The sequence below is a fragment of the Podarcis muralis genome, chromosome 18 (genome assembly GCF_964188315.1).
Source record: "Podarcis muralis chromosome 18, rPodMur119.hap1.1, whole genome shotgun sequence".
NCBI lineage: Eukaryota > Metazoa > Chordata > Lepidosauria > Squamata > Lacertidae > Podarcis > Podarcis muralis.
This window is the reverse complement of record NC_135672.1, coordinates 10938864-10954434: the sequence shown is the minus strand read 5'-3', so window position 1 is coordinate 10954434 and position 15571 is coordinate 10938864. Positions and strand designations below refer to the sequence as shown.

Here is a 15571-nt window from a genome sequence, read left to right as displayed (position 1 = left end):
CAACTTCTTTCCAGTGGGGACTCAGTGTCCAACCTCGGCAGGCAGACCGCAGTCCAGAGCCTGGGGGTCATCTAGCTCAACCCCCTGCAATGCAAGAATAGGCAGCTGGGGATCGAACCTGCAACCTTGGCGTTATCTTCACCACCCTCCAACCAACCGAGCTGTGCATGTAACTTAGGGAAATGCCCCTATCAGAAATCAACCTAGCTCAGTCAGTGTGGCAACTGCTGAGCTAGGTGGACCCAGTGGTCCAAGCACTGCCTCCTGTGTTTCTCTCTAGATCTGCCATATTCAGAACCATCTCCTGGTAGGCTGGGGGAAGATTCCAGTCTGAGATCTGCTGCCAGCCACTGTGGACAACACTCAGCTAGATGGAACAGGGGTCTGACTCAGTATGCTTGTGAAACATGGACCCCTTGTAAACGCCATCTCCAACTCCTAGGAAGATTCCATCAACGGCGTCTCCGAAAATTTTTGCACATCACTTGTGAAAACAGGGTTTTTACGCCTGCCGCGGGGAGGCGAGGAGTGCATATCCGGGTGCTGCCCCCCCGTGTGGGAAACCGGCCTTGTCCCCTGCCAATCTTCCTCCGGCGCCGAGTGCGGCACAGGCCGGAAAGACATGTACCTCTCGTGTAAATGGAGGAGAGGCAGCTTTGTTTGCGGCCCAGAGGTCAAGAGGCCCCCTGCTTGACAACATGTTGATGGTACCTTGGAGAAGCGAGGGGGTCACACCCCACTGTTTCTCTGCAACGCATGGAGCAGGCCGTGCCGTGCATCCCCAGAGCCTCGTCCGCCTCCCCAAAACGAGGAGCGTAGAACGGGTCAAAGAGGTCCCAGGTTTAATCCTGAGCAGGTGTTGTTGTTTAGTCGTGTCCGCCTCTTGGTGACCCCCTGGGCCAGAGCACGCCAGGCACTCCTGTCTTCCACTGCCTCCCGCAGTTTGGTCAAACTCATGCTGGTAGCTTTGAGAACACTGTCCCACCATCTCGTCCTCTGTCGTCCCCTTCTCCTTGCGCCCTCTATCTTTCCCAACATCAGGGTCTTTTCCAGGGAGTCTTCTCTTCTCATGAGGTGGCCAAAGTCTTGGAGCCTCAGCTTCAGGATCTGTCCTTCCAGTGAGCACTCAGAGCTGATTTCCTTCAGAATGGAGAGGTGATATGCCTGTTGTCTTTGTCCACGGAGTTTTCTTGGCAGGGATACTGGAGTGGCTTGCCGGTTCCTGCTCCAGGTGGATCACGTTTGGTCAAAACTCTCCACTATGACCTGTCTATCTTGGGTGGCCCAGCACGGCATGGCTCATAGCTTCTCTGAGTTATTCAAGCCCCTTCGCCACTGCAAGGCAGTGATCCATGAAGGGGCCTGAGTAGGTAGATCTGGGAATATCCTCCTCCTTTGGCGATCCCTTGTAGCCGAGTAAGGTTGTCTTCCGTAAACACGGCTTTAACAATGAGTCCGTAAGTGACTGTGGAGGCCAATTCTGGATCCACATGTCCTTCCACAGTGGGGTCGTAGGTCTCCGGGTGGGAGTTGATCACAACATGACCAGTCCAACAAAGAATCATTGCTTCAACACTGGTGGTCTCTGCTTCTTCCAGTACACTGGTATTAGCTCGCCTGTCTTCCCAAGTGATGTGTAAAAATTTTCGGATACACCGTTGATGGAATCTTTTGAGGAGTTTGAGATGGTGTTCATAAGTGGTCCACGTTTCGCAAGCGTACAGTAAGGTTGGTAGTACAATCGCTTTGTAAACGAGCATTTTGGTTTCCCTGCGAATGTCCTGGTCCTCAAACACTCTGCACTTCAGTCAGGAGAAAGCCGCACTTGCAGAGCTCAGCATAGTCCAATAGTTTCATCTGCCAGTCCGCCTTCGTCGTCTTTCCAACTCTGGGCAACACCCTTATAGCTGTTGTAGCATACATAAACAGTCTTTTCCGTTCTTTCAGTATCTCTGCACCTACAAAAAACACTTCTGGTTTTTTAACAAAGGCCATTCAAAACATTTTCGACTCATGATATATGAGTCAATGCAATTCTGGGCTGCATCAATAGGAGTATAGCATCTAGATCAAGGGAAGTCATAGTGCCCCTGTATTCTGCTCTGGTCAGACCTCACCTGGAGTACTGTGTCCAGTTCTGGGCACCACAGTTCAAGAAGGAGAATGACAAACTGGAACGTGTCCAGAGGAGGGCAACCAAAATGGTCAAAGGCCTGGAAATGATGCCTTATGAGGAACGGCTAAGGGAGCTGGGCATGTTTAGCCTGGAGAAGAGGAGGTTAAGGGGTGATATGATAGCCATGTTCAAATATATAAAAGGATGTCATATAGAGGAGGGAGAAAGGTTGTTTTCTGCTGCTCCAGAGAAGCGGACACGGAGCAATGGATCCAAACGACAAGAAAGAAGATTCCACCTAAACATTAGGAAGAACTTCCTGACAGTAAGAGCTGTTCGACAGTGGAATTTGCTGCCAAGGAGTGTGGTGGAGTCTCCGTCTTTGGAGGTCTTTAAGCAGAGGCTTGACAACCATATGTCAGGAGTGCTCTGATGGTGTTTCCTGCTTGGCAGGGGGTTGGACTCGATGGCCCTTGTGGTCTCTTCCAACTCTATGATTCTATGAGGTTTAAAGACTTTCTCAAGGCAAATGTAAAAAAATGTAGTATAAACACCGGCAACTGGGAAACACTGGCCTGCGAGTGCTCCAGTTGGAGAACAGCCTTTACCAAAGGTGTCCTGGGCTTTGAAGACACTCGAACTCAGGACACGAGGGAGAAATGTGCTAAGAGGAAGGCACGCTTGGCAAATCCACACCGGGATCAACTCCTGCCCGGAAACCTATGTCCCCACTGTGGAAGGATGTGTGGATCCAGAATTGGCCTCCACAGTCACTTACGGACTCATTGTTAAAACCGTGTTTATAGAAGACAAACTTACTTGGCTATGAGTGATCGCCAAAGAAGTACAGTACATTGATTTATTGCTTTCATTTTATGGATCAACGGTCTCGTTAGATAGAAAAATTTATGTTAAATTGCTGTTTTAAGGGTTGTTTTTAAAGTCTGGAACTGATTACCATATTTCTCCGTCTATAAGTCACCTCCATGTATAAGATGCCCCCTATTTTGGGGACTCCAATTTAAGAAAAAAGCGGGGGGGGGGGAGATCTATCAGTGTATGACGCTCCCCAAATTTGGACATTTTTTTAAAGGAAAAAACCCAGTCTTATGCACAGAAAAATACGGTAATCTGTTTTGCATTCCTTTATATGGGAAAGTGCGCTTTGGTATTGGAACGCTTTGGTTTTGGAACGGACTTCCGGAAGGGATTAAGTTTGAGAACCAAGGTACAACTGTGTGTGTGTGTGTGTGTGTGTGTGTGTGTACACCACACCTTTCCAGCAAAGGAGATTTCCTGCTTGCGTTCTTAACAGCAGCACATCTGGAATTAGACAGTTGTGAATGTGTTTTTCACCTCCCCTCCAGGGAGGGGGAAAGACTTGGAAATGCATTTAAAACAAAATAAAAAAAGAAGAAGAAAACAAAGAAAATGTCACGGTTTCTTTAGACTTTTGGTGACACCGCACATTTCATGGCACTTTCATGATTAAAACCGCAGCTGCTGGAGAGATCCCGCCGTGTAAGTGACGCTGGGAGAAGAAGGAAGAGGCTTAATGCTTCCCCCCTTCCCTTAATACGTGGTGGCGCAATCTCTTATTAACTTCAGAAGTTTACAATCCTATTATCGCTCCCTATCAGCCGCCTGCAAGCAGGGGAGGCTGCAGATAGGAGTCGCAAAAGGGTAAATAACAGAAATAGAATTCCATATATATGTGTGTGTGTGTATATACACACACACACACACACACACACACATACACACACACTGGTACCTCGGGTTAAGTATTTAATTCGTTCCGAAGGTCTGTTCTTAACCTGAAACTGTTCTTAACCTGAAGCACCACTATAGCTAATGGGGCCTCCTGCTGCTGCCGCGCTGCCGGAGCACGATGGTGCCAGAGGACGAGATGGTGAGACAGTCTTCTCAAAGTGGCCAACATGAGTTTGACCAAACTGTGGGAGGCAGTGGAAGACAGGAGGGCCTGGCGTGCTCTGGGCCAGGGGGTCACGAAGAGCCGGACACGACTAAACGACTAAACAACAACAAACAACAACAACCAGTCTCTTTCACTCACTGGCTCAGATCCTCAAAACTGCACCTCCAGAACTGTTGACAGCTTTCCCCCTTTCAAGGAATTAACTTCTCTTTTACAGAGCAGCATCCAATTCCTAGAAGGATACGATCTCGCAAGTCGGCAGACTTCCATAATGGAAGCCCAATATATGGGGATGTTATTCGAATCGTCACGCTTTGCAGCTTAAAGGCAACCTATTAGGGATTATAAGGAAAGTGTCCTGGGGGATTATCCCACATCCGGCAGCTGAAAGGTTCTGTGGATATTGATGGCGATAGGGCCCAGGTGCCCCCATGGGATGCCGAGCTGATTTTAGAGACGGTCTTTGTGTACGCGATTTACCAGCCAGTCACGAAGGACACTGGCCCTCCGGTTGCAAGGAGCCCCCAAATCACAACCTTTCAAAAGACAGCGTTAAGCAACCAGGAAGCGCCGTCTGAAATTGAGCTTCAGCTGCTGCGCTCTACCTGGGGCTACCTTTGGAGGTGACCTGGAAACTGCAACTAATCCAGAATGCAGGGACTGGGAGCGGCCGCCGAGACCATATAACACCGGTCCTGAAAGACCTACATTGGCTCCCAGGACGTTTCTGGGCACAATTCAAAGTGTTGGTGCTGACCTTGAAAGCCCTGCACGGACTCGGCCCAGTATACCTGAAGGATGTCTCCACCCCCATCGCTCAGCCCATTTCACTGAGGTCCATTTCCGAGGACCTTCTGGCGGTTCCCTCCCTGCAAGAAGTGAGGTTACAGGGAACCAGGCAAGGGCCTTCTCAGTGGTGGCGCCCGCCCTGTGGAACGCCCTCCCATCAGATGTCAAGGAAATAAACAACTATCTGACTTTTAGAAGGCAGCCCTGCTTAGGGAAATTTTTAATGTTTGATGTTTTATTGTGTTTTTAATATTCTGTTGGGAGCTGCCCAGAGTGGCTGGGGAAACCCAGCCAGATGGGCAGGGTATAAATAAATTGTTGTTGTTGTGCCACAGCCCTCCATCTTGCCAGCTTCAGAAAAGGGCATGGAGAGGCTCTCCTATTGGAAAAAGGCTTTTAAGGCTTCATCTCGATCGCTCATCCTCTGATGGGGCATCTTAGTGGTTCCCCACGTGGCCCCTGAGGTCCACTTGGAGAAAAGCAATGACAAACCTAGGCTGCATCTTAAAAAGCGGAGACATCACCTTGCCAACAAAGGTCCGTATAGTTCAAGCTCTGGTTTTCCCAGTAGTGATGTATGGAAGTGAGAGCTGAACCATAAAGAAGGCTGATGGCCGAAGAATGGATGCTTTTGAATTCTGGTGCTGGAGGAGACTCTGGAGAGTCCCATGGACTGCAAGAAGATCAAACCTCTCCATTCGGAAGGAAATCAGCCCTGAGTGCTCACTGGAAGGACAGATCCTGAAGCTGAGGCTCCAAGACTTTGGCCACCTCATGAGAAGAGAAGACTCCCTGGAAAAGACCCTGATGTTGGGAAAGATGGAGGGCACAAGGAGAAGGGGACGACGGAGGACGAGATGGTTGGACATTGTTCTCGAAGCTACCAGCATGAGTTTGACCAAACTGCGGGAGGCAGTGGAAGACAGGAGGGCCTGGCGTGCTCTGGTCCAGGGGGTCACCAAGAGGCGGACACGACTAACAACAAAAGGCCAGGGCAATGAATGCGAGTTTTAGCTTTGCACAATCGGCTGGCTGGTTTCGACACGCACTCGCCCGCCTCCCTCTCTGCCCCACTTCTTAAATTACCAAAACATATGTATGGAAGTGAGAGCTGGACCATCAAGAAGGCTGATCGCCGAAGGATGGATGCTTTTGAATTCTGGTGCTGGAGGAGACTCTTGAGAGTCCCATGGACTGCAAGAAGTTCAAACCTCTCCATTCTGAAGGAAATCAGCCCTGAGTGCTCACTGGAAGGACAGATCCTGAAGCTGAGGCTCCCATACTTTGGCCACCTAATAAGAAGAGAAGACTCCCTGGAAAAGACCCTGATGCTGGGAAAGATGGAGGGCACAAGGAGAAGGGGATGACAGAGGACGAGATGGTAGGACAGTGTTCTCGAAGCTACCAGTATGAGTTTGACCAAACTGCAGGAGGCAGTGGAAGACAGAAGTTCCTGGTGTGCTCTGGTCCAGGGGGTCACAAAGAGTCGGACACGACTAAACGACTCAACAACAACAGGGTTCAAGCCTTTGGTGTGGCAGGCTCCTGACCTGCGGAACTCTCTTCCACACACCCCCAGGCCATTCACACTCTGACACACCCGTTCTATCCCAAACATCGTGCTCTTTTCGCCAACTCCCCTTAACTTACAATATTCGGATGCGACAGCCTCAACAGCACACCGATTTCGGTCCTGACGATTTTCTTGTCGATCTGAAAGCGAAGAATAGAGTGCAACTCAAGGACCCCCCACCATTTTTCCTGTTGTTTTTCCCAACTTGGACAGACCTGCTAATGGTCAGCAGGGACACAGGGAGCAACTATAGATGAATTCTGGCCAAACCTGATGATCACTCCCTTCTCTTAGACTCTGTTTGTCCCACTCTGAACTCGAGGTGGAGTGGTGAATCCCTGCAAGGAACAAGCAACCTCATCTAATTGTTCCTCATTTGGAGTGTTGCAGGAAAACCCCCCCCCCCATCATTCAGTTTGTACAAACTTCACACACACTCACACTCACACACTACATACGCTACGCTTCTGTTCTAAATTCATAGAAAATCACCCATACATCGGATTTGCACCGTTCCACTTTTATTTTACTCCATGAAGGAAGCACTACAAAATGGGGAAGGTTTGATACAGGCCAGACATAATCCCTTGAGCATCCCAGCACATACACAGGAGCCCTGCCCAGCTGCTATGCCAACCCTGATGGTCCTAGACAGAAGACCATCAAGATCACAAAGAACTTGCATATGGGAGTGGATTCAGCATGGACTGGAACAAAGGACAATGATCAAATCTTCCCTCTGGGGGCATGAAACTCCCCTCTGTCACCTGGAAAGTACTCATGGGGAGGGGGAAAGGGGGAACCAGCCAGGTGACAGGACACTCAGGTTACCACCAACTCCTCCCTCAACCCCTCCTTTCTGTAATGTATGCATGATGTTTCTGGGGGTGGTCTTGATCTACAGGGTGGCAATTTCAAAAGTCTTTATAAGGCCTTGCACACCATTTTTCTGGGTCCCTCCTCTCTCCTGCAAGTGAGGGGAGCACCCTGTTGCAACAGATCAATAAGGGCCAAGGCTACAGGCTGCTGTTTTGTTCCAAGTTATCCTGGTTGGTGTCTTTGTTTTTGTCCAAGGGAGCCCTCGGATTTTTCTGTTAACAGGAGTGAGATGGGATGGGCACTTACCGTTTTCTTCAATATTTTGGCAGCATATTGGGCGTGAGTTCCTTTCTCCTCACAGCTGTACACCACCGACGTGGCTCCCCTAAAGAAACGGGGCACACAGAGAGGTGATCACACATTCCCCCCTCCCAGAATGTATATACAGAATGAGTTTTTTCCTTTTTTAAAAAAAGAAAGAAAATAAGCAATAGATCCTATTCCCATTGGGAGAAATGACCAACCAGGGAATTGTCAGAAGCCATATCAAGGTGTTTATTTATATTCATTTATTTTTGCTATTTCATCTGAGTTTTAAGTATTTGAGAAAGAAGCTTCGCATGAAAATGGCATCTTAATTGTCTTTCTGGTACCAATCACAGGTCTTTCAATGCTACTCTCTTTTTAGGCTATTCCATTGGGAATCTTATTAATTTTTTTGCAGCTGTTGTGTTTTTCTTGTTTATTATCATTATATGCTGTAATTCCCCCTTCAAAGTTCAACTGAAGGACAGGGTATCAAACAAACAAGTAACCTAAAGCAGTGATGTCACTATTGCACTGTAATTGTGAATCATAATGTTTTAGGAGGCAAGCTAAAGAACTTGATTGAAATCATTGCAGGGAGGGATGGTCAGAACTGTGTTTGAATATCTTTTTCTTTCATAGTTTATATACCGCTCGATTGCAGGGGAATAAAACCTTCAAACTGATAAACGATAAAGCCATCTAAGTTGGTGGCTATCGCCGCCTCCTGTGGCAGTGAGTTCCGCAGGCTAACAATGTGTTGCATGAAGAGGGGCTTTCTTTATTTCTGCCCTTGAATCTTCCAACATTCGGCTTCACCGGCAAGTTCTAGTGTTAGAGAGAGGGAGGAAACCTTTCCTCCACCCACTTCTTCCATGCCAGGCATAATTTTACAAGCGTTGATATCATGTCACCACTTACCCCAACAAGCACGTTTTGACTCGTGTAAATGTTTTTGAGAAGCACATTCTACTAACATGAATTTTCAGTGCACACTTTCCCCCTTATACACTGGTACTTTGGTTCTCAAACTTAATCCGTTCCGGAAGTCCGTTCCAAAACCAAAGCGTTCCAAAACCGAGGCGCGCTTTCCCATAGAAAGCAATGCAAAACGGATTAATCCGCTCCAGACTTTTAAAAACAACCCCTAAAACAGCCATTTGACATGGAATTTACTACCTAACGAGACCATCGATCCATAAAATGAATGCAATAATCAATGTACTGCAGTCACACAATCAATCAGTAGCTAAACTGGGTTCCACACAGTCACAAAAACAAAACAAAAAAAGAGCCGCAAAAACAAAAACGCAAAATAAATAGCAAAAACAGACAGACAGACCTCAAAATGGAAGCCTGGCACTCAAATCAAAAGCATAACACTCAAAACGGAGCACGTTCAGCTTTGGAAAAAAGTTCGCAAACCAGAACACTTACTTCCGGGTTTGCAGTGTTTGGGTTCCAAGTTATTTGAACCAAGGCGTTTGAGAACCAAGGTACTGCTGTATGTGCATTTGGAGAACTACACCGCCAGATTCAAATTTCGATCCAGCACACTTTTTTGGGGGGTGGGGGCGGCGCCACTAGGATGGGGAAGTTCGGCCTTTCCTGGGATTGTGGATCCACACAGCTGGGTGCAGAAGGGACTTAGAGACCAGCCCCCAGTCCTCATGCCTGCTTCTGGCTTGCCTTTGCTAAAACAGTTTTTAATTAAAAACCACAACGCTAAAGAAGCTCTAAACCTTTAAGCGGCTTTGGAGCCCGAAAGGGACCCCGTCTGGCCCAGGCCTGGGGACTTGACGGCCTCCGTCCCTTCTGAGCAGATTGGCAAATTTGTGTTTACGGGGAGATTACATGCTGATCAGCACAGGCTGACAAGAAATGCTTTTTGGGGGGGGAGCGAAGTGGCTCGTGCGTCGCACAGCCTGGGAGTTGGCTTCCCGAGGTGCAGCCAGGGACACCAGCATACCCACTAAAATAAAATAATAATAATAATAATAATAATAATAATAATAATAATAATAATAATTTATTTATACCCTGCCCATCTGGCTGGATTTCCCCAGCCACTCTGGGCAGCTCCCAACAGAATTAAAAGCACAATAAAACATCAAACATTAAAAACTTCCCTAAACAGGGCTGCCTTCAGGTGTCTTTTAAAAGTCAGATACAGTGGTACCTCGGGTTACATATGTTTCAGGTTACATAGGCTTCAGGTTACCGACTCCGCTAACCCAGAAATATTGCCTCAGGTTAAGAACTTTGCTTCAGGATGAGAACAGAAATCGTGCTCTGGCGGCACGGCAGCAGCAGGAGGCCCCATTAGCTAAAGTGGTGCTTCAGGTTAAGAACAGTTTCAGGTTAAGAACGGGCCTCCGGAACGAAATAAGTACTTAACCCGAGGTACCACTGTAGTTGTTTTATTTCCTTGGCATCTGATAATTTATGTATGATGATAAATGTTAAAAGTGAAAATGAATCAAAAAATGTTCTTAAAAAGATCATAGTTGGGGTAATTATTTATTGTAACTTAAGAGTGAATTTCTGTTCCATTATTTGCTCATGTCTTGAGAGTTAACTTTGATGTGCACTACCGTATCCCAAAGGATTATTGAATATTTCTTTTTTTTATATATAAGCCGTTCCATTTCAAAGTTAAGACCTTTTTGTATCGGACATTGGCTCGGGATTTCAGTGTTTAATCTAGGGAAGGATTTGTACCAACACCTGACCAATGAGGAATTTGTCAGCAAATGGCAGAAAACCATGGCTAAAAAAGTCACCTCTATTGGTCTGTCTCCCCCGCAAGTGTATTACCTGGGTTATGAAGGCGCCCAAAAAATTTTAAAGCAAAGATTATGGGATAATGCACACAGTGACTTGCAAACTCGATCGCACGCAGTCTGTAGTCCGCTGGCAGTAGAAGCTCAATATGGGTATGTCTTTAAGTCAACATCTTACATTAAAAACCTGACAGTACCAAACTACCGAAGGCTTTTCACCAAAGCCAGACTAAACGTCTTTCCTTCTGCAGTGTTGGATGGCAGGTTGAGAGGAGTTCCCTACCAGGACAGACTTTGCTCGTGTGCTCAAGACATTGATTCCACAAACCGTATTTTGTTGCACTGTGCAAAATATGAGCAGGCCAGGGCTGAACTGATACTACCCTTGCTGGTACCTTTCCCGGGAAAATCAGAGGCTCACTATGTCAGGTTCCTACTGGAAGACCGGACAAATGCTAGAACATTAGCAGTGGCCAAGTTTTTATCGGTGGTTGCAAGAACAAATGAGCCCTATATTCTAAACAAAATGCTTGTTTAACCTGGAGGTAGGCTGTATGAATTGTGTATTGATTTGTAATGATTTGTTGGGTCTCCGGACCGTAATAAAGATTGATTGATTGATTATTATAAGGCGCGTGGTCTTCGTTGTACATTTCGTCGCTGCAAACCGCCTTGCAGCAATATAGAAAAGGCGCCATGCAAATGAAAAGTGAAATGGAAATGATAGGAAACAGCCGCTCTTAACATCCAGCAGGATGGTGGAAATCGCGGCGTCTCCGGATTCTGCACCAGATATGCTTCCTCTTGCTAAGAATAGCCTGGTTTTGGCATCTGTTCCGCCAACCTCATTATCTTCAGCAGCAGGTGGATGGGAAAGTAAAATTAGCTGTGCTCACTTTTCCCCTTCCCTCCCCAAATCCTTTGCAATTTCATCCTGCCCACATCTCTGTATATTTCCAGCGGCATAGGCAAAACCGACTTTGACGTCAGATGCTGACAAAATGCCCAAAACTCCATCTTTGGTGGAGATGGAGCAACAGGAGCCTTCCTGGTGCCGAGTAAGGCCACTGGCCCAGTTAGATCAGCATTGTCTGAACTGATTGGCGGGCTGTGGTCATTTCCAAAACAAATACAGTGGTACCTTGGTTGTCGAACCTACCATATTTTTTGCTCTATAAGACTCACTTTCCCCCTCCTAAAAAGTAAGGGGAAATGTGTGTGCGTCTTAGGGAGCGAATGCAGGCTGCGCAGCTATCCCAGAAGCCAGAACAACAAGAGGGATTGCTGCTTTCGCTGCGCAGCGATCCCTCTTGCTGTTCTGCCTGCTGAGATTCACAAAGTTTTTTCCCCTTGTTTTCCTCCTCCAAAAACTAGGTGCGTCTTGTGGTCTGGTGTGTCGTATAGAGCGACGAATACGGTAATCTGTTCCGGGAGGCCGTTTGACTCCTGGAACCGTTGGAAAGGTAAATGGCGTTTCCGTGCGCTGCTCTGGTTCGCCAGAAGCGGCTCAGTCCTGCTGGCCACATGACCCAGAAGCTGTACGCCAGCTCCCTCGGCCAGTAAAGCGAGATGAGCGCCGCAACCCCAGAGTCGGCCATGACTGGACCTAATGGTCAGGGGTCCCTTTACCTTCACCTTTAACTCTGCTACATATAGGCACTTGCTACTGCAAGTTAGGAAGGATATTCTTTGGAAGCTGAATTTTGCAAGCAGAGCAACCTTGCGCATTGTTAAAGGGGGCCTGGAGTCACGGCTAGAGAGGCGTGGCATGCTTAAGAAAGGGCTTTTGCAAAATTGCAGATAAACTCTTAAGTGAAAGCATCTGTTCTTCTCTCACTCCCATGAGCCAGATGGAAAATTAACAAAGGCTAAAGGTGTCTGTTTGTTCAATTTGGCGGTGGCAAGACTGAAAGAAAGGCGATGAAACAGTGAAACGAATTCTGCTGTTTCTCCCTCCCTCCCTGGGAGAGCCAGAGAGAGAGACTCTATGTCCCTAATTAAGGATTTACCCAACGGCTCTGTTACAGCCACCGCACTGATCAGGATTAATATCCCCCAAATATAAGCGTTTTAAAAACACATCTCAATGTGTATTTACTAGAAGAGCATGCCAGGAGCTTCCTAAAGACGCAACACATTTACCCCCACCGCCGCTTGAATGTTCAGCAAGTGATTAAACACCACCCAAGGAAACTAAAGGTAAAAGGTAAAGGGACCTAACAGTAAGGGAACTCGTGACGCTGTGGGTTAAACCCCAGAGCCTATGACTTGCCGATCAGAAGGTCGGCGGTTCAAATCCCCGCAATGACGGGGTGAGCTCCCATTGCTCGGTCCCTGCTCCTGCCAACCTAGCAGTTCGAAAGCACATCAAAGTGCAAGTAGATCAATAGGTACCGCTCCGGCGGGAAGGTAAACGGCGTTTCCGTGCGCTGCTCTGGTTTGCCAGAAGCGGCTTAGTCCTGCTGGCCACATGACCCGGAAGCTGTACGCCGGCTCCCTTGGCCAATAAAGCGAGATGAGCGCCGCAACCCCAGAGTCGGCCACGACTGGACCTAATGGTCAGGGGCCCCTTTACCCTTTAAGGGAACTCCTATGGTTGGGGCCATCTGCTTTGCTTGCAGATTTCCCAAATTCAGTCCCCAAAAGCATCTCCGGGGGCTGGAAATATTTCCCCTGCCTGAGACCCCTGGAGAGCCGCTGCCAGACCGTGTCAACAATCCTGGTGCTTTGTTTTCGTTCTTGTTTTTATTCTGCATTTTGTGTTTTTATGCTTTGAAGCGCCCAGAGATCTTAGGATGAAGGGCGGTATGCAAATCAATAATAATAATAATAATAATAATGATAATAATAAAACCAGCCCTTTATTCGGAAACATGAGGACTGGAATCTTGTTTCCGTTTTAGAGGAAAGACGGCAGCTCAGTGGTAGAACACCTGCTATGCCTGCTGGGTTCAATTCCCAAGGGCATTGCCAAGTAAAGTTGGGAAAGGTGGCCTGCCTGAGCTGCTGCCCACCCGTGTAGACAGTATGGGGCTAGATGGACCAATAGTCTGGTTCAGTATAAGGCGTGTTACGTTCCAACTTAAAACCAGTCCTGTATTCGAATCCACGAGGCCTGGAATCTTACAGCCAGTTTCCGAACAGCGAAGTAACTCACACAGCGTAGCGCTTTAGCACCTGCTTTGGACGCAGAAGGTGCCGGGTGCAATTCCCGGCATCTCCACGTAAGCCTGCCCGAAATCCCGGAGAGATGCTGCCAGCCAGTGTAGAGTTAGATGGACTAGTGATCTTCAGCATAAGATAGCTTCCCACCCCTTTGGGCCCTCCAAAGTGTCATGCATGCTGATGATGATAATAATAATAAGTGTCCAGGGCATCTGTCTACCAGCTCCACCTGGTACGCAGGCTGAGACCCTCTCTGCCCGCGGACTGTCTCACCAGAGTGGTGCATGCCCTGGTTATCTCCCGCTTGGACTACTGCAATGCACTCTACGTGGGGCTACCTTTGAAGGTGACCCGGAAACTACAACTAATCCAGAACGTGGCAGCCAGACTGGGGACTGGGAGTGGCCGCCGGGACCACATAACACTGGTTCTGAGAGATCTGCATTGGCTCCCAGTACGTTTCCGAGCACAATTCAAAGTGTTGGTGCTGACCTTTCAAGCCCTAAATGGCCTCGGTCCAGTATACCTGAAGGAGCGTCTCCACCCCCATCGTTCAGCCCAGACACTGAGATCCAGCGCCGAGGGCCTTCTGGCGGTTCCCTCATTGCGAGAAGTGAGGTTACAGGGAACCAGGCAGAGGGCCTTCTCGGTGGTGGCGCCCACCCTGTGGAACACCCTCCCATCAGATGTCAAGGCAATAAACAACTATTTTACTTTTAAAAGACAACTGAAGGCAGCCCTCTTTAGGGAAGTTTTTAATGTCTAATGCTGTATTGTTTTTACTATTCAGTTGGAAGCCGCCCAGAGTGGCTGGGGAAACCCAGCCAGATGGGCGGGGTATAAATAATAAATTATTATTATTATAAACAGCCAGAAGGAATTCTAGATCCCATCCTTACCTGCCGAGTTCCGGGCCCATGATGTAGAAATCCTCAAGGACTGCATCCCTGCGGGATCCCTCAATCCAGTACTCATCCTCCAGAGGCTTTGAGGTGGGCATCTTTGGGGCAGAGGCGAGGGTCCTTCCCGGAGGCGAGGAGGCTGGCTTTTCGCTTGGCCCTCTTCTCCCCTCCCCTCTTAAAACATCGCAGATGGGCAGGCGGGGAGGGAGCGGGGGAGATGGGAAAGCAATTTCCAGGATTATCCGGGGAGGATCAGAATAAACGTCCTCAAATCTCCCTCCTCCGCTTCCAGCTCCGCACAAGAGGGCGGCAGGTGGGCCTCTGCTGCGCTTCTCCGCCGGCTGGATGGAGCCCCTCGGGCCGCCTCACATGCTCTTTGCACGCTCCTTACATGCCCGTTGCACGCTTGTTTTGCACGAGGCCCCCAGCTGCCTCCTGCAAAAAGGGCAAGCGAGTCTTTGCCTTTAGAGATACCCCTTGAGGTTTGGGGGTGCCTGAGAATCGCTGCAATCTCTCTCAGGCCTGGGTTGGCCACCTCCTCCAGTTAAGGTGATGGGGTTTCTTCTGCTTCTTGACAAAGTCTCCAGCTTTTTCTACATCCTGGGGATCACCTTGAGAAATAATAATAATAATAATAATAATAATAATAATAATAATAATAATAATGTACCAACCTGGCAGAATAGGACAAGTCAAGTTATTCCTATTCCTCAGACTGCTGTCCAAAATCACCTTCCCTCCAGGCCATATCAAATATTTTCAGGTGGGGGGGGAGGTCTACCTGGAGAGGAATGCTCCCCCACCCACTCCAGTCTCAAGATATTGCTTTAAATCCAGGATTGCTGCTGGGGTTGGCGTGGGAATCCCTGTTTTGCCAGGTGTCCAAGAAAAAGACACGGCCCTTGTTTGTTCCTGTCCAATAATTATAGCAGTTACAACAACAGCATCTATATTCGGAAAATAAACCCCACAATATCAGCATGGAGGTGCCGGCCGTTTTCCAAACCTGGGCTGCAGCCTTCCTTTCGGCGAGGTTCAAGTTTCACATCGTGGAGTGCAATTTGTCCCTCCGGAGCGGTCCTCCGTTCTTGCTCTGGTGGATGATGCTCAGAGGATGCTCAGAGACCACGCCCGGGAGAGACAACATCCCGGTGACCTCTATTTGAGAAAGTGTGGCTT

General features: G+C 48.2%; 1 protein-coding gene across 1 annotated transcript in view; it reads right to left on the bottom strand.

Annotated features, from left to right (window-relative positions):
• LOC114588515 (calcium/calmodulin-dependent protein kinase type IV-like) overlaps positions 1–15571 on the bottom strand; it is a 32552-nt gene extending 16981 nt beyond the window's left edge. Inside the window, exons 1-4 of the mRNA XM_028713876.2 lie at positions 15399–15571; positions 14390–15003; positions 7543–7621; positions 6495–6557 (exon numbers count right to left, since the gene is read on the bottom strand). Of these exons, the coding sequence (XP_028569709.2) occupies positions 6495–6557; positions 7543–7621; positions 14390–14490 (243 nt within the window). The 5' untranslated portion in view covers positions 14491–15003; positions 15399–15571. The remainder of the gene's footprint in view (positions 1–6494; positions 6558–7542; positions 7622–14389; positions 15004–15398) is intronic.